Source organism: Cebidichthys violaceus, unplaced genomic scaffold (genome assembly GCF_023349555.1).
Source record: "Cebidichthys violaceus isolate CVI_PGR_0920_01 unplaced genomic scaffold, fCebVio1.0.p SCAF_22, whole genome shotgun sequence".
NCBI lineage: Eukaryota > Metazoa > Chordata > Actinopteri > Perciformes > Stichaeidae > Cebidichthys > Cebidichthys violaceus.
Window position 1 is genome coordinate 206939 of NW_027176395.1, and position 17323 is coordinate 224261.

Genomic DNA, 17323 nt, shown 5'->3' on the forward strand with positions numbered 1-17323 from the left:
TGTATTTAAATATTGAAACAAAGAAAAGGATGTGCAATAGTGTGTGAACTTGTCCTTAGGATGTAGGAGTCAGAGTCAGAGGCGTCTTTGTTTATGAACACAACTGCAGAAGGAAAGATCATCGGCTATGCACTAAGCGCGGTCACGTCACGTCGTGACGTCTTCACCACGTCTGTTGTACGTGCGCGCCTGGAACTACTGTTGCCTTCAAGGGCTCCTAGCAAACTCAAACTTTAGAGGCACAAGTAATTATCCAAATTGTAAAAAAAAAAAAGTCCCCTCTGGGAGTCAATGTTGTCGTTTAGTCACAAAACATTGCTCCTTCATCGTAAGATATTTAAAAAAAGAAATTAAAAAAAGAAAGCGACGACATCACATAAAAGCCAGTTATGTTATTTATTGTCATATGCACAATTATTACACAGAAGCAGCCGCTGGCAATGCGTCTTTTTATTGAACGTCACGGAAGAACTGTTAAAAAAATAAATAAAAATGTCCGACTGCACATGAACGCACCACAGAAGGCGCGCTCCCCTGAGTGCTCCGTAGATCTGTCACTTACAGGATACTACTCAGATAGCGGGTCATTGAACGCATCCGGACTCCGTCGAACAAGAACCGGACCCGCTCGTGTTTGTCCGTTATCGTCTTACCGTTGTAAATAATACTAACCGCCGTTGTAACGGGGTTCCCTCTGCCATGATGCACGGGTTTAGCTAGCTAACGTTAGCCGTGGAGCTAGCGTCCATCGTCTACTGTGAACCAGGAGTAACGGAGTCTAGTGTGTCGTCTTTCAGCCGTGTGTGGGGGGTCAGTAACCCGGAGTAAACATGGAGAAAAGTAACCGGTTTGTAGAACTGTACCACTATCTCCAAGACCCGCACCTTGTAGCTCGCTTTCAGCACTTTTGTGGAGTAAGCGGAACGTTTTCGAGAACCGGTGGTGCCACCACCACCTCTAAGACCGGCAGCAGCAAGGAAGCAGACCGGACTCACTCGCACTACAACGGGGCTTGTCATCATGGCATCACCGGGGGAAATGAGAGTGAAAACATGGCCGTTATCGGAGCTGGAGAAGGGGAGACAATGCAAACGGCAGCGGGTGTTCGGAAGAGGCTTGTCAATTCAAACGTTGCGACAAACAGAGGGGAGGAAAGTGAAAACACGCCCCAGAACGGAGCGCTTGTTTCCGCGGAGACCGCCGGAGGAGAAGCGGTTGGTGGTGTGGGAAGTAACGGTCGTAGCCTCGTGGGTCAGCCGGATGACTTTAAAGGGGGCACCGAGTCAGAAGAGAGGGGCCACGAAGAAGCTCCGGGTCTGTGCAATAACAAATAGTATTCTGTCCGTATGTATGTATATATATATATATATATATATATATATATATATATATATATATATATATATATATATATAGAAAAATATATATATATATATATATATATATAGAAAAATATATATAGAAAAATATTCTGTCTGTATATATACTATTGCAATATACATAATTGTGTGTGTGTGTGTGTGTGTGTGTGTGTATATATATATATATATATATATATATATATATATATTTTAATTATTATTATTTTTTTAGTTATTGTGGATTTTTGACTTACTCTTTGCTGTTTTATTACTTTTTATAACACTTGTTTTGATCTGGTTTGTCACTGTCTCTTGTTTGCTCTGTGCTGCTGTAATCCTATAAATGGACTAATAAAGGATTATTTAGTTTTATCTTGTCTTTTCTTATCTGTCCCCCAGGGAGCAGCACGGTGAAACCCCGCCGCAAAAACTCTCTAACGGGCGACGTCGGCCAGGAGTTCCTCATCCAGAACCGGTTCCTGTACTACATGTTCACCTTAGGAACCGAGCTGGGCAACGAGCTGTTCTACATCACCTTCTTCCCCTTCGTCATGTGGAACGTGGACGCCTTCGTGAGCAGGAGGCTGATCATGGTCTGGGTCTGGGTCATGTACCTGGGCCAGTGCACCAAGGACATCATCGGGTGGTCCCGGCCCACCTCGCCGCCGGTGGTCAAAGTGGAGATGTTCTACAACTCCGAGTACAGCATGCCGTCCACGCACGCCATGTCCGGCACGGCCATCCCCTTCTCCCTGTTCTTCATGACCTACGGCCGCTGGGAGGTACAGTTCAACATTTACACACAATGCAAAATACATGAAATGTAAAACGCAGAAGTGGGACGGTTTGCAGGAGCTACTTCCTCCTTATTTCCAGGAAGGAAACTGAGAAAGTTCCTATTTTGATGTTTCACAACGTCCCCCCTTTTTGTGCGTCACTAGAAACACTTATTATGAATGCTGTCATAATCACGCAGTTACACTTTAGTGGGCCAGTAAGTGCAGCTGGATTATAGAAGGGATGGTACGTTTTATTAATATTTGAGTAAAAACACAATCTATTTGGGCCCAATGCCACTTCTATAGAACTCCACAACTGGCAAACCTTCTGAAGGAGGAGTCCTGAGATGAATCAGTTGGGTTAAAGATGCACAGTCTGGATCGCTGTAACAGGATTTTAGTAAACTGGCGTGCAGTCTCCAAACGTTCATGCAGCTGAATCAACACCTCTGAAGGTATAGATAATAAAGTATAAGAAACAAAGTGGTACAAATGTCCTCGTTACTGGATATTAAACTGAATACAAACAAAATGCAAAATAAGTCATTTAAATCCTGCAGTTTCTTGTTCCATATTGATTTTTATATACAAGCAGTAATAATTTCCATTCGTCTCTGCAAACTCACCAGCATCTAACGAGCACAACATATTGACTTTATGCAAATGACCCTGCATATAATGTCTACGCCACAACAACGCAAGATAACAGCATCTGCCAAGTGGCACCTCTTGATACGGGATCAGTGAGACTTCGCCCTCTGGAGCGGCGTCATTAGCTATTCATGTTTCAGTGACGAGAAGCTGCACCGGCTCAATGTGTTGACTCCTTCGCTGCTTGTGTTACAGTGAAATGGAGCTCATTGTGGGTGCAACACGGCTAAAAGTCTGCAGTCCTGCAGCCGAGCGACGCCCTCGTGATGCTCTACAGCTCTAGCTCTCATTACACGGCAGAACAATAACGTTTCAGGCAAAACGTCATACATGTCACGGTTCGTTTTTCTGTCAAAACGAGCCGTTTTTAATGTCAGTTTCTGTCGCTGTCGTGGTCATTTTTCCTCTTTCTTTTCACCGGCCATAAGATCATTGATTAGCAGTCAAAATACTCGACAGATTATGAATATTTAGTCGGCCTCCGTTTTTGCTTTGAGCTAAATTCTTACACCTGTTGTGTGTGTTGACGTTTAGAGGGGAACAGTAAAGCAAATTAGCACGTTAGCACACGCGTTAGCATGCTAATCACTGCTTACTGGGCTGCTAACAAACTTTTACCACTTCCTCAACTTTTGCTCCGCTGGAAGAACCCGCTCGGAGGATTGTTTTAGTGTTTCTCTGTTGCTCTTTTCTTCATCTCCTGCTCTTCACTCGGGAGGAACAACAGAAAGTCACCGCTGACTCACCGATCGTCCACACCGCAGGAAGTCCATTCGACTGTCGTAGAACTGAGAGACGAGAGCTTTACGGCAGATTTATGGAACAATAAGTTGATTTATCACTAAGCCAGAAAATCTATTGGAAACTGTTACTAAACTGATTACCAATTCTTGTTCAGTACAGTTCCCACAATGCCTTATCATGGTGTCTGAATCGTTGCTTAGTGTTCAGCAGTCATTGGTGTGGGTTTTTGGGAAAACAGCCCAGAGTTTTCCAAAGAGATAAACCGCGTTGGATCCCTGTACTGTTGTTGTGTTTGAATCTCAGCGGGCGAGAGCCGGGGTGAGATTGATTTACGACTCTGCGCCTCCCCGTCTGTCTGCCGCAGAGGGGGAGATAGGAGAGGTGACCTCTGACCTCCCGAGTGTGGAGCTCCAAGATAAGACCGACTCCGAGTCTTCAGCTTTTCTCTGCTTTAAAAAACACAAGACAGTATGACTCTCTGTCAATCAACAATCTCTAGTCTGGCTCTTAAAATCCTGCAAACTGCTCCTCACCTCAGAACTTAACTCCTCCTTTATTAAGTTGTCTGCTTTACTAAATATGAACATAATGTTCCCCGGTGTGGCCTCCAACTTTTAGCCATTGTTCTCCTGCTGTAATGGAGGCAGCGATACAGCTTCTTGATGAGATGGATTTAGATGTATGTTCTTTGAACCACAGGTCCACACATCAGGTCATGTGACGAGTCTATTCATCGGGGCCGCCCCCTCTAAGTCCGTGAGCGGCTTGTTTTGGTCTCGGTTCCTCGTTTGAGTCGCTCGGCTTCTCTTCATGCTGAGTGAGCTCGTTTCTGCTCCACACTAGATTTGAAGGTGGTGACTCTTTGTGGAGAAGTCGTAGATCTCATGAGTGTTAGTGGGGTTTCTTTAGCGGAGTACAGCCCTTATATTACCAAACAAACTCTGGCTTTTTTTTACCAAATTCCCACCGATTACAGCTCAGCCCACATTGAGAGATAGGTCTTCATCTCAGGGTGTCCTTCATGTCCCCTTCTGCTTGCCGTAGTCGCTCTGTGAATTTGTTCCTGCTGTCAGCTGGCTTGTCTCAGCAGAAGCAGGAATGTTTGGATTCAGATGGGCCACAGTGAGGCCGGTCCCCCTCCAGCTCACACATTAACCAGAGCCAGATGTGTGCCTCTGTCTGTGGAAGATACTGGTAAGAAGTGTAATGAGACTCGAGGAGAGGAAAGGAGGCGAGGGAAGCCAAAAGGGAGGAAGGATTAGACGGTAGATGAGAGGAGACAGAGGGCAATAGATGGACAGAAGACGGGATTCATTCAGAAACGTGAGAGGGAGGAAGAAAGATATCAGAGAGTGATTTTAGGCTGGAGAGGATGAGAGCTGGAGCTGATGGAGAGCAGATGATCTGAGCTGAACGATAAAGCATCGCTTCGTGGGTTTTAAGCCCACTGTGTCATATTTAATTCCCCATGACATCCGGAGCAGCAGAGCCAGAACAGAAAACATCACGACGAACGCTCTTTGTGTGAGACTTCCTCTCCCTCGAGCAGGAGCGTTCAGCTGGGAGCCGTCCAGCGTCTTCTTGAATGAGTTTAACAGAACGGGCAACTCCCCCTGTGTGTGTCTACCACAGCAGTTATGTTCTGTTGTTCAGGTTGTTGTGACCTGTTTAGGACTTTTAAAGGTGTGTGTGTGTGTGTGTGTGTGTGTGTGTGTGTGTGTGTGTGTGTGTGTGTGTGTGTGTGTGTGTGTGTGTGTGTGTGTGTGTGTGTGTGTGTGTGTGAGAAGTTTCTGCTTCCGGTTACCAAATGAATCACATCACAGCAACAATAACTAGGTGTGTGTGTGTGTGTGTGTGTGTGTGTGTGTGTGTGTGTGTGTGTGTGTGTGGGGGGGGGGGGGGTGTCACAGAGGCCGCTGGTTTGGACAATGTCTCCTCAGATGGTGTCCTTGGTTCCTCCCCTCCTTCCCTCTCCCCTCACTCTCGGTGCTCGTACTCCAGCGCTGGTGTGAGCCGGCTCCACAGCCGATCCACATAAAGACTCATAAAAACCTCCCTCTGCACTGACCTCATTTACAAAAGAACTCTGTTTAGATTTGACACTTTGATGTGGAGCCCGGTGGTTAGAGAGCCACCGGCAGGAGAGCGTCTGGCAAACTCCTTTTTACATGTGAAAACGTACTTATTAATAAACCGCTTTGACTGTTAGCATGCTGTCGTTAGCATGCTGTCGTTTTCTAATTAGTACCAAACAGCACTGCAAAAAGAATCATGCCCCAAACTCTAGCACACATTTTAATAACTGTGTGCTTCAGAACCAGCAGCTGATTGTGAGCCGTGCTCACTTTGTCTCCTCTGTTATCTCCGTTATGTGGAGCAAAGGTTGTCTCGGTGCTTCAGTGAAGCCGCTCTCTGTCGGGCTCATGCGGCCTGTTAAACCACCTCTTTCAGTGTGTGTGTGTGTGTGTGTGTGTGTGGGTGGGTGGTTCATCCAGTCACCTTGAATCTCCGGCGGCAGGAGGACGTCTCCCTCTGTCAAACTCCCTCTGACAGTGATTATGAATGTCAACTTATTATCAGTTTAGTAACCAGGTGAACATTGACATAGTACTTTCATACTTTACTAATACTTTTACATGTATTAACGTAACCTTATTAGCAGCTAACAGCTGTTAGCCCTGTTAAAACGGTGCCTTCAATGATCCCCGTTTTAACCAGCTTCACACAGCGTTTCCCCCTGAAGGCTGGTGTGTGTGTCTCTGTGTGTCTGTCTGTCTGTCTGTCTGTCTGTCTGTCTGTGTGATGTTTAGGATTGTGTCTGTGAGAGGAAATCTGATCTGTCTCAACAACAATGAAGAGAACAAAAGAGCTTTTTTAGCAAGTGTGCAGAACCCTCAGCAGCTGTTCCTCGTCGTCTCTCTCTCTCTCTCTCTCTCTCTCTCTCTCTCTCTCTCTCTCTCTGTCTCTGTCTCTCTCTCTCTCTCTCTCTCTCTCTCTCTCTCTCTCTCTCTCTCTCTCTCTCTCTCTCTCTCTCTCTCTCTCTCTCGGCTCGGCTGTCGCTCACTTTCTTTTCATCCTCTTCTTTCCGGCTGCGTTCTCACTGCAGACCCGCATGCCGCTCACTCGTGTTCCGTTAATAAAGCGATTAGTGGAACATTAGTAATCGGCTAATTTGTTCATGTGTGTCGTTGTTGTTGTTTTAAACCTGTGGCGGACAGGTTCTCTCTCCTCTGACAGAGGAGATTTAATTGGACACGTGGACATTTACACAGTGTTTTTATCAGTGGACTATTGCGTGACGAGCTGCCCACAGTCCAATGACTGGCTCCATCTTTTAAGATATCCATGTGACCCAGATCCAAACTGAAGACCTGTGACTCGGAGCAGTTTAAATGTGAGTCCCATGAGCGAGAAGCCGTGTGACTGTGGCTCTCTTTAATCTGCAGCGTGAAGCCTTTCTTCAGCGAGTCCATGATGTGATCAGCAAACGTTTCTGAGCTGCGCTGCTCATCGTCTCCACTTCATCTCTGCTGCTCGTTCTCCAGACTTCAGTATAATACACGCCATGTCTTTATTGTCTTTGTACCGCCGGGTCAGAGCGGCGCTTTGAGAGACTCATGAACAAATGCATGTCGTACGTGAAGCACGGAGTCACATTCAAAACATGCACAGCTGTCATTGTTTAAAACATTTTGCACGATGTTTGAAATGCATGAAATATTTACAAAACACATTTTTATTAAAAGTTGGAAACCGCATCATTGTTTTATCATTGCGTTATTGTCACAAAGTTAAAACATCAAACATGTCGCTGACTTATTGTTGTGATTTATTTGTATAATTGTAATTTAATTCCTCATCTTTGGGATTTCAAACACTGTGTGTTTGAATACCTGTCGTGTTGAGGATTAATCAGGTTATTCTTGCTGTCGTTTGCCTCATTGGTTTGGTCTCTAGTTGTGTTGTTGTGTTAATAAAAGTGTGTCTTTCACCTCCACAGTACCCGTTCTCACTGGGCCTCAGCTTGGCTCTCTGCTGGTGTCTGCTGGTCTGTGTCAGCCGGATCTACATGGGGATGCACTCAGTCCTGGTACGTACGCACACACACACACACACACACACACACACACACACACACACACACACACACACACACACACACACACACACACACACACACAGATGGTGTTGGTGTCCGTGTGAACGCGATGGCCGACATGTTAGAGACAGAATCCTGAGCGGTGATGTCAGCGACACAGTCACCTGTGTAACCGTAGAAACACTCACAACAACACAAGCATGGAAACTAAATAAAGTGTGAATGTGTGAAATAAACTGGTCACAATGATCGACACTCTGAACGATTTAGAAAAAGTATCACATTTGTAATTATTTTGACTGATATTGTGATTTCACTTTCACTGAAACACTTTAACTTGATACAATTGTGATTTTTGTGGGGATCTGTACCAAACAAAGATCCTCCTCCTCATCATCATCATCATCATCATCATCTTCCTTCTCCTCCTTGTCCTCCTTCTCGTCCTCATCTTCCTCCTCGTCCTTCTCCTCCTCCTCATCTTCCTCCTCCTCGTCCTCCTTTTTCTCCTCGTCCTCTTCCTCCTTTTTCTCCTCATCCTCTTCCTCCTTGTCCTCCTCGTTCTCCTCCACATCTTCCTTCTCCTCCTCCTCCTCCTCCTCCTCCTTGTCTTCCTCCTGCTCCTTGTCCACCTCCTCGTCCTCCTCCTTCTCCTCATCTTCCTCCTCATCTTCCTCCTCGTCCTCCTCCTCCTGCTCGTCCTCCTCCTCCTCGTTTTCCTCCACCTCCTCCTTGTCCTCCTCCTTCTCCTCGTCTTCCTCCTCGTCTTCCACCTCGTCCTCCTCCTCCTGCTCGTCGTCCTCCTCCTCGTTTTCCTCCTCCTTCTCCTTGTCCTCCTCCTCTTCCTCCTCCTCCTCCTGCTCCTCCTCTGTGGGGATCTGTCCCACACAAAGATCTTTTCTTCAGTCTGTAGGACGTATGAAGTGTTGGTCAGCCCCTCATTACTTCATTTAAAATGGTATTTTGGCAACATTTCACCTTTAATTAACAGAATGTGATATTTCAATAATATTTTGATTAATTGTGCGGCTCTAATCAACAAAAAGTGCATTTTCTGCAGCTTATCACACGAGTGCCGTCACTTCCTTTGGTCCACACGTCTCTGCTCTCTACTGTCCTCCTCCATCGTCTCAGTCCTCACGGACCATCGGCGGGTCCAGCTGCTGGTGAACGTGCATCAGTCCGTCGCTTCATGAGTCCCGACCATCTCAACACCACGTCCGCTCCGTAGCTCCTCCTGTGAAACGCTCTTTAACCGACGTCAGCTGTTGTGTTCCTGGTGTCAGGTCACCGTTGATTCAGAGCAGGAGGAGGAATCTGAACTCAAGCCTCCAAACAATCGTGTTTGACCTGCTTTAGAATTGTTGCTTGACGTTTCCCGGTCCAATTTTTAGCATTTAGTTTGAATTTAAGCCAAATCTCTCCATGCTCCACCCGTCTTCACCTGTGAACCGAGGAGGAAGCTCTGCGTCGTCTCCTGGACGAGCTCGGGCCTGTTTCCTTCTCCCTTGAGACGAGAACTGCTCTTACTGGAAACAAACCCGTTGAGGGATGTTCACGCCTGCAGAAACTTGCTCCTGCGTCTTTGATCCGCCGCTCTCTCCCGTTGGCGGATCGATGAGATCACCGATGCGCACCACAGGTAGAGTCACGGAAAACACGACGATGCACCACCGAATGGGTGCGCTTACTCCTCCGCCTCTCTGCGGTCCCAGCTGCGTCGGAGGGAGCGCCGGCCGTCCTCCCAGACGAGCCGGAGAAGCTAACTCCACATCGGAGACGTCTTTAAGGGCTGGTGTCGCGGGCTAAGACCTCCCCCTCAGGAACCACACGCACATCTGTCGCCTCCTGCTGCTTCATGCGCTCACTCAGATCTGTGGCCGTCTTTAACCACGTTCAAACATCCCACCGCTAACCACGTCGCTGTGGTCGTGGGGTTTACACTGAGGCGGTCCTCACGATCGCAACGCGTAATACTACTGCTACATCAAAGGGTTTCACTTTGATATTCATAGATGGCTCCAAACATCTATGAATATCAAAGTCTGGATACAGGATGGATCCGTCTGTTAATAACACATCGAACCATTCAGATTGAACTGACAGCTTTACAGCACAGGTTACTCATCAGTGCACTGAGACTAGTAACAGAGTACTACACCAACAGGAGCCACGATGAGTACTTTAGATACTTCTGTAGAACTCTAAGTATTTGTGTACAGATACTCGAGGTGAGATATTTGGATACTTCTTCTGTTTCTGCAGAAGTACTTCACTAGAAACACGACTCACTTTCACCTTCCTGCTCAGGAGAAACTTTCACTATTTCTTCCTCTCACAGTTTGTTCTCCACATGTCCTCCCCCTCTTCCTCTCCTGCTCCTTCTCTTCTTCCTCCTCCTTCTCTTCCCCCTCCTCCTTCCCCTGTTCCTTCTCTTCTTCCTCCTCCTCCTCCTCTTCCTCTCTCTGTGCCCTTTCCTTCTCTTCCTTCTCCTCCTCCTTCTCTTCTTCCTCCTCCTCCTTCTCTTCTTCCTCTCTCTCTGCCCTTTCCTTCTCCTCCTCCTCTTCCTTCTTGTCCTTCTCTTCATTCTCGTCCTTGTCCTCCTCCTCCTTCCTTCTCCTCTTCATTCTCCTCCTCTTCTTTCTCGTCCTTCTCTTATTCCTCTCTCTGCCCTTTCCTTCTCGTCCTCCTTCTCGTCCTCATCTCATCCTTCTCGTCCTCCTTCTCGTCCTCGTCCTCATCTCGTCCTTCTTGTCTTTCTTCTCGTCCTTATCCTCTTCCTCATCTTCCTCATCTTCCTCCTCCTCCTCCTCCTCCTCCTCCTCCTCCTCCTCCCTCATGTCACCCAAAGCATGAATGTGACCTCTTCTGGCTCTCTCTGGATAAAATCTTCTTCCTCGTGCTCATTTTTCCACATTGACATATAATCTGTTTCTTCCATCTCTTCTATTGATGAAGAAGATATTCAAACCTAAAGATATTGTTTATTCTGACATCATCATTACGTCAACTCAGAAAAATAGCTGTGATTCAGATCTGGGATCTCTGCTGGACTTTGAAGTAAATTCAGTATAATAATAATGTTACCGTTGTACCTTTAGTTTCTCAGAATCACTACATGTATCAGTCATATATTGTTAGAAGCAGTGTAATGGCTTCTTTAATGGAAAGTCATCAGTTCATGTGAGCACACGCTTTAGGAATGTTTTTGTGCAAAAAAAAAATAGTTTTATACAATTAAAGATGAATATATTTGTCTGTATTGCCACAGTTTTTCAAAATGGGTCAAATACCCGAATGCTATTAATTATTAATATTAATAAGAGTGTCAGTGGAACGTGAATATAGGCACCGTGTTGATGGGACACACTATTGTTATTCTTTCTCTTAGTTTGGCTTTCTTTGTGTTTCTGGAACTACAGTTCCCATCATGCTTTAGGGGATGTAAACAGGAAATAGAATGGCACCATGACAACTTGAGTCCCGTTGTTTTTAGCTTATATTTCATTTGAACCCTTTAGCAGCCGAATGAGCTGTGAGCATCTTTTCTTCTGTAACTTCTTTGCAGATTTATGGATGTTTTTTTAAGTCACGATGAATCGTGTTCCATGTCAGATTTGACTGAGTTCTGACTCCAAGAAGTCTTTTTCTTTGACAGAACCTGCAGAGGGTTCAGAGGGTTCAGAGGGTTCAGAGGGTTCAGAGGGTTCAAGGGTTCAAGGGTTCAAGGGTTCAGAGCACAGCTCAGCACAGACGGTGACGTCTGAAGCGCTGTGTCTGTCCCGGAGGCTGCTGCTGTGTTTCAGGGATAACAAAGCCTGCCGGCCCTTAATGTGTTGAGGAAGTCATCACGCCCAATGAAAGGACTTCCTCCTGCTTTGTTCTGCAGGAAGAGCTCCGAGACAGAGAGCCGCTCTCGCTGCTGCCGGAGTTGTTGACGTCTGCCGACCTTTCAGCAGACCGCTCTCGCTGTTCATTTAAAGGCTCAATGAGGAATCTATCTAAAGCCCTCTGTGTCTGCTTCGTCAGCACGGTTCCTGTTGAAGGGTTGTGTTGTGGAGCTCCTCGCTGTCCACCTCGAGGGGTTGAAGTTGTTTGGACAGAAAGATGTCAGAACTCAACCAGTTCTTCTGGTTGTTTCTCTCCAGACGTTCTCCGTTTCCCCTCTCCTCTCTGTACGCATCACAAAAGTCAAACGTGGCTCCTTCAGGGCAGCGCTCCACCTGCTCCTCCTCTCTACTGGACGTTTTTACATCAGCCATATTGTTTCAGAGCTGCTTCTAGACGAGGAAGTTAGACAGCTTTTATTTAGGGAGGGAGAGGGAGAGGGAGAGGGGGAGGGAGAGAGACGGAGGGCTGATAGTAGTTTGCAGCGTCAGCAGGGAGGTGATGAATCCTCTGCAGGGTTTCCTTTATCTCCCCGATGACTCACCTTTTAACAGGTTGGGACAGTAAAAAGCAGTAAACCTTGTACCGTCCACCAGTCTGCTGGGACACGGCGTCCTGCAGAGCTTCACGTGAAGCTGGTGGTTCAGCGCGGGTTAATGACCGACCACAGTGTGTGTCTAAGCAGCTTAATAGATGTTTAAACTCTCAACGGGACCTTTGGCTCGCCGACCATTGATTGCTCACCCGGTAGAGCAGGCGGTGTTCAGACGCAGCAGAGGACAGACTGAACACACCTCAGTGGGTTTATTTACTCCCTCCGCCCACTGTGCACACTCATAGTGAACCCTAACCTGCAGAGAGTGTTTGCAGAATCCCTGTGAATCAGCGTTAAGTAACCGTTAAAGGAGCAGGAGTTTGTGTTCTGTGAATCATCTTGTTTCTGAGTGGTTCAACAGGAAGCCGACCTTTGTTCAGAGTTCAGAGTTCACCGCCACGTTGAGCTCCTGATCTCTGCTTCCTGTCCTCAACTTCCTCTTTATCCAACAGCAGGAAACACACAGAGAAAACGCCCAAAAAAACAAAAGTTTAGTTTATTATTATGCAAATTAAATATCTAGGAAATTAGGAGGATTAATGCTGGTGTCTGATTGGCTGTTTCTCCTTCTCCTGAAGGACAATGCTGCGCTCTCGAAGCACAACAAATACATTTTAACTTTAATCTGTCCCTAAACTGTCCGTCGGTCTGAATGCGTCGGATAAAAACCTTCTGCTTTGTCTCCTGCAGGACGTCATAGCCGGCGTCCTCTACAGCGTCCTCATCCTGCTCGTCTTCCTGCCGGCGTTGGACCCGATCGACGGCTTCAACCTTTCGTGCCGCTTCGCCCCGCTCATCATCGTGTCCCTCCACCTGGGCCTGGGCCTCTTCTCCTTCACCCTGGACACCTGGAGCACCTCACGGGGCGACACCGCCCAGATCCTCGGCACGGGCGCCGGCGTGGCATTGGCTTCCCACGTCAACCGCCGCCTGGGCCTGATGCCGGACCCGACGCCGGACCAGCTGCCCTTCGCCATGCCCGCGTTCGGCGCCGGCATGGTGGGCGCGGCGCTGCTGCGGCTGGTCCTGGGCGTGCTGGTGCTGATGGCCACGCGGGCGCTGATGAAGGCCGTCACCATCCCGCTGGTGTGCCGGGTGTTCGGCGTGCCCAGCGGCGACGTGAGGAAGGCCCGGCAGCACATGGAGGTGGAGCTGCCCTACCGGTACATCGTCTACGGGGCGGTGGGCTTCAACGTGCTCTTCCTGGTCCCGCTGCTCTTCAGCTACACGCGGCTATAGTGCTGTTCAGATCAGGATTCACATCCAGAACCTGGGTCGGGACCCGAGGTGAATCGGAGCCTCAAAGCTGGTCTGGATGCTGACGTGTTGTCGGAGTGTCGGTTGAACCAGAAGCAGCCGGGGAATCTGGTGACTTATAGGTTTTTACATCGCTTTGATCTTTTGATTTATTTCAAGTCTGATCAGACGGCTCCACCTGAACCCAGGACACACTGGATCAGAGCCAAACATCCACTCCTCCTCCTCCTCCAGCTTCATTCAGATCAAGCACTGGCCTCTGAGAGACTATAAAACAACACCACTGATCGCTACAGATCAATAACCTGTGTCTTAATATTTGTTAATATTGTGTGTATCTGTGCTTTCATTGTTAGTGAAGGTTCAGACAAAGAACCACACAAAGAGTTCAGTAACTCAATTAGAAGTATTTAGGGCTGCAACTGTCGGGGATTGTCATTATTAATTAATCTATGAAATGTCAGAAAATTATTTTTAAAAATGTCCAAACCCCAAAGACAAACAGTTACTACGATATGAAACATTTTGAGAGGTTTTTTTTGTGAAAAATGATGATTACTTCATTTTTTTTTTTATTCAGCGTTTGAACTCTGTGTGGTTCTGTGTCGGGAAGCTTCTTAATAATTCATATTTAATCTTCCTCTCGTCTGCAATATGATTTTATACTTCCTCATTCCAGCGTCAGAGCGCCTCCTGGTGGTCACCTGGACACACCTGTGCTTTGACAGGTTGTCGGACTGAATCCGATGATCTTTGGAGGCGTTCGGCGTCTCGCGTGTTTTCTCCTGAAGGGCTCGCCCCACTTTGTTTCCTGTTTCCGTCTGTGTTCAGACGAATGGTCTGACTGAAGCGATGACCGGGCACATACTGTATGATCCACAATGACAGGAAGACGCACACAGGCTGTTTGAAGTGGGATGACAGGAATATATACCCACCAGGCTCAGCGCTTCTCTTTTTATAACACTGTAAACTGACTTCTTGTTAGAGATTCTCTTCTTGGCATCCACTTCCTGTTTGGATGCTCTTTTTGGCATCCACTTCCTGTTTGGATGCTCTTTTTGGCATCCACTTCCTGTTAGAGATGCTCTTTTTGGCATCCACTTCCTGTTAGAGATTCTCTTTTTGGCATCCACTTCCTGTTAGAGATGCTCTTCTTGGCATCCACTTCCTGTTAGAGATGCTCTTCTTGGCATCCACTTCCTGTTAGAGATGCTCTTCTTGGCATCCACTTCCTGTTAGAGATGCTCTTCTTGGCATCCACTTCATAACAGCTCAGGCAAATAAAATAAAATATTTTACACAATATAGTTTTGTAGAACCTTGAATGAAGTGGAAATATTTAGAAAAACAGTTTGTAATGTTTTGAGGAAAAAGGTCATTAATTTGAGAATAAACATCAAGTTAAAGAATTAAAACCATGTAATATGGTGTGTTTTTATGCGTCATATTCTCATACAATTTCTTGACTTGCTCAGTTATACTTTTTTCTCTTAATAGGCCACACAATCTTCAAATATTTTGACTTTTTTTCTCATATATTTATCATTTTATTCTGGAAATATTACAACTTTATTCTTCACATCGTTGCACTGCTAAAAAAGTTATGTTTTATTGTTAAGAGATAAGATGAGATTATCTTTAATTGGCCGTAGCATCACCATCATAAACAGGAAGTCAAGATCCCCCCCCCCCCATGTTAAACAAACTTCATGTTAAAAGTGTTTTTGTTTTTGATGATTCAACACCAGCTAAAGTTAATGTTTCTGTGTCCAAATCCACTGCAAAGGACACACACACACACACACACACACAATCAGTTCATAATCTATGTGGCGTTGCTGTTCTAGATCTATGTTTCTCACCTGCAGCAGCTGTGTCTGAAGTGCCTTGCTCAAGGGCATTTTTTTTTTTTTTAGAGATCAGAGAAACACGAGCTCTTGAGTCTTCATTTAGCAGGAAGCTGACTTGTATGTTGTTGTTGTTTGTACGGTACTGTCCTAATGTAAATGCACTGCTCCCAGAATGCACTGTGTTCCTCCTGAGGGTGAAGTTGGTCCTAGAAGAACCGTTAAAGATCGCGAGGAACCGATTAGAGAGTCAAAGCAGCGATCAGGAGACGATGTCAGCATGTTTTGGTCATTTGAACAGATTCACAGATACATGTTTGTGTTTATGTTTATGTTTATCTTTGGTTCATTTGTCGGTAAATTCTCGTTATTTAGTTTGTAAAATACTGAAAGTGACGACCGAATATGAAACATTCCAGTAGCTTTTGGTAGAAGATGAATCTGTTGAAGGCACACTTTTAGTTTTTCATATTTAAATTACTGCTTTTGGTCAACCTGTTGATTATTTAAACTAGTTCTTCTGTCTGATCAGACGATGACTCGTTAACAGAACTGAAGCTTGTTTTTGTACCGCTTTTCAAAACCCCAAAATATTTCATGTACAACGATATAAAAGAGAGAAAAGCAGGGAAGTCACGAAGTACATTTACATGAGAAACATGTATTTAGTGTGTACTTAATACTGCTACTCCGCCGTATTCTGGAGAATGATACTGGATCTGTTTGTCGAGCTGTGATTGGTCGGTTTGAAGGAGGCGTGTCTCCGCTGTTCGTCTCCTTTCACTTCCTGTTGCCTCGTCCTCTGGTTTCCTCTCTGAACAAAGTGAAACAGGAAGTTAGTCCCTGTTTTTGTTTTTGTTGTTGATTCATCAACAAAACACAAACGGACTCGTGTGTCGGAGTTCTGTCGCCGCTGTTCTTTTCTTCTTTTTTTGAATGTTTGTTTCATCGAGTCGACGCTTTAGAGGAGCGAAGATCTGAGTAACAAACAGAAATGATTATAATAAACCAAATGAACCAAATCTGACACATAAAGAGACTAAAAAGGCAACAATGTGATGATGATGATAATTTACCAAACTGTCATCCAGAGGTTTTGTTTTGCAAACTTTGAAAATTTGAAATGTATTATGTAGAATCCCAGAATATTTGATAATTCTAAATCTTACTTGTAATAATCTTTATGAGCCAAAATTTACTTATTTACCAAATTTGGTAAAATCTGCTTTTTTATTGTGTGTGATTTGGTTTGATCTTGAACTTTACTTGTTGAAGTAACAAATGTCTTTATAATGCCGAAAATGATTGCAAACCAAGGATTCACATGATTATGATTGTTATGATTATTATTTGGTATAATCACAAAAGCACCTTGAAACTTGAAGCTTTGTTATATGTTGTTTCCCACATTCTTTTGGTTACAGTACTCAGAATATGAATCCTGATGAAACCCAAACATGTTGTAGCCGGACGTCTTCTCCACCCACCAACACAACCAGGAAGTGTATCAGTAAATACATACATTATCATTATTATTTAAAAAAACTCCAAAAAACAGAAACATGTTTCTTTAAAAAGTGGATCTCAGAGACTAAATATAAAAAGTGGTTGAACTGTAGCTGCTGCTCTCTTCCCTTTAGTGCCTTTATTATTATTATTATTATTATTATTATTATTATTATTCTGGAATATTTTCTTTCCTGTCGTGTTTTTTTCATTTCATGTGGAAGAAACAGAATGTTTTGGTTTCTCACATCTCTTAATAAAGCGAGTCACTGTAGTTGAATCGTTAAAGAAATTAAAATGAGTCACTGAGTTTTGTCCGAATAAATCTGGATTTCTGCAAAAAAAACAATTAGTTCTAAATGAAGCTTTAGTTTTTAGAATCATATTTCTCTGTCGTGACATCAGAGGATCATTTATGCAGATTCGACATTTCTTTTTTTATATATCTGCAGATTTTATTGTTGGATTTGATCTTTGAGTCAGAATGAGGATCTATCGATGTCTGATTGTTTGTGTGAAATTCACTGAAATGAAATAAAACCACTTGAAATACAGTAAAGTACCTGCTGCTGTTTCCTGAACCCCGTCAGTGC

At 45.1% G+C, this 17323-nt stretch overlaps 1 protein-coding gene across 1 annotated transcript; it reads left to right on the forward strand.

Moving 5' to 3' along the window:
- The first annotated feature begins 519 nt into the window (after window positions 1-519).
- LOC137877679 (sphingosine-1-phosphate phosphatase 1-like) lies at window positions 520-17289 on the forward strand. Its single transcript, XM_068717725.1, has 4 exons — window positions 520-1314; window positions 1761-2143; window positions 7536-7625; window positions 12808-17289. Exons 1-4 carry the CDS (start codon window positions 831-833, stop codon window positions 13354-13356), a joined length of 1506 nt encoding a protein of 501 aa, XP_068573826.1. The 5' UTR covers window positions 520-830; the 3' UTR covers window positions 13357-17289.
- The last annotated feature ends 34 nt before the right edge of the window (window positions 17290-17323 follow it).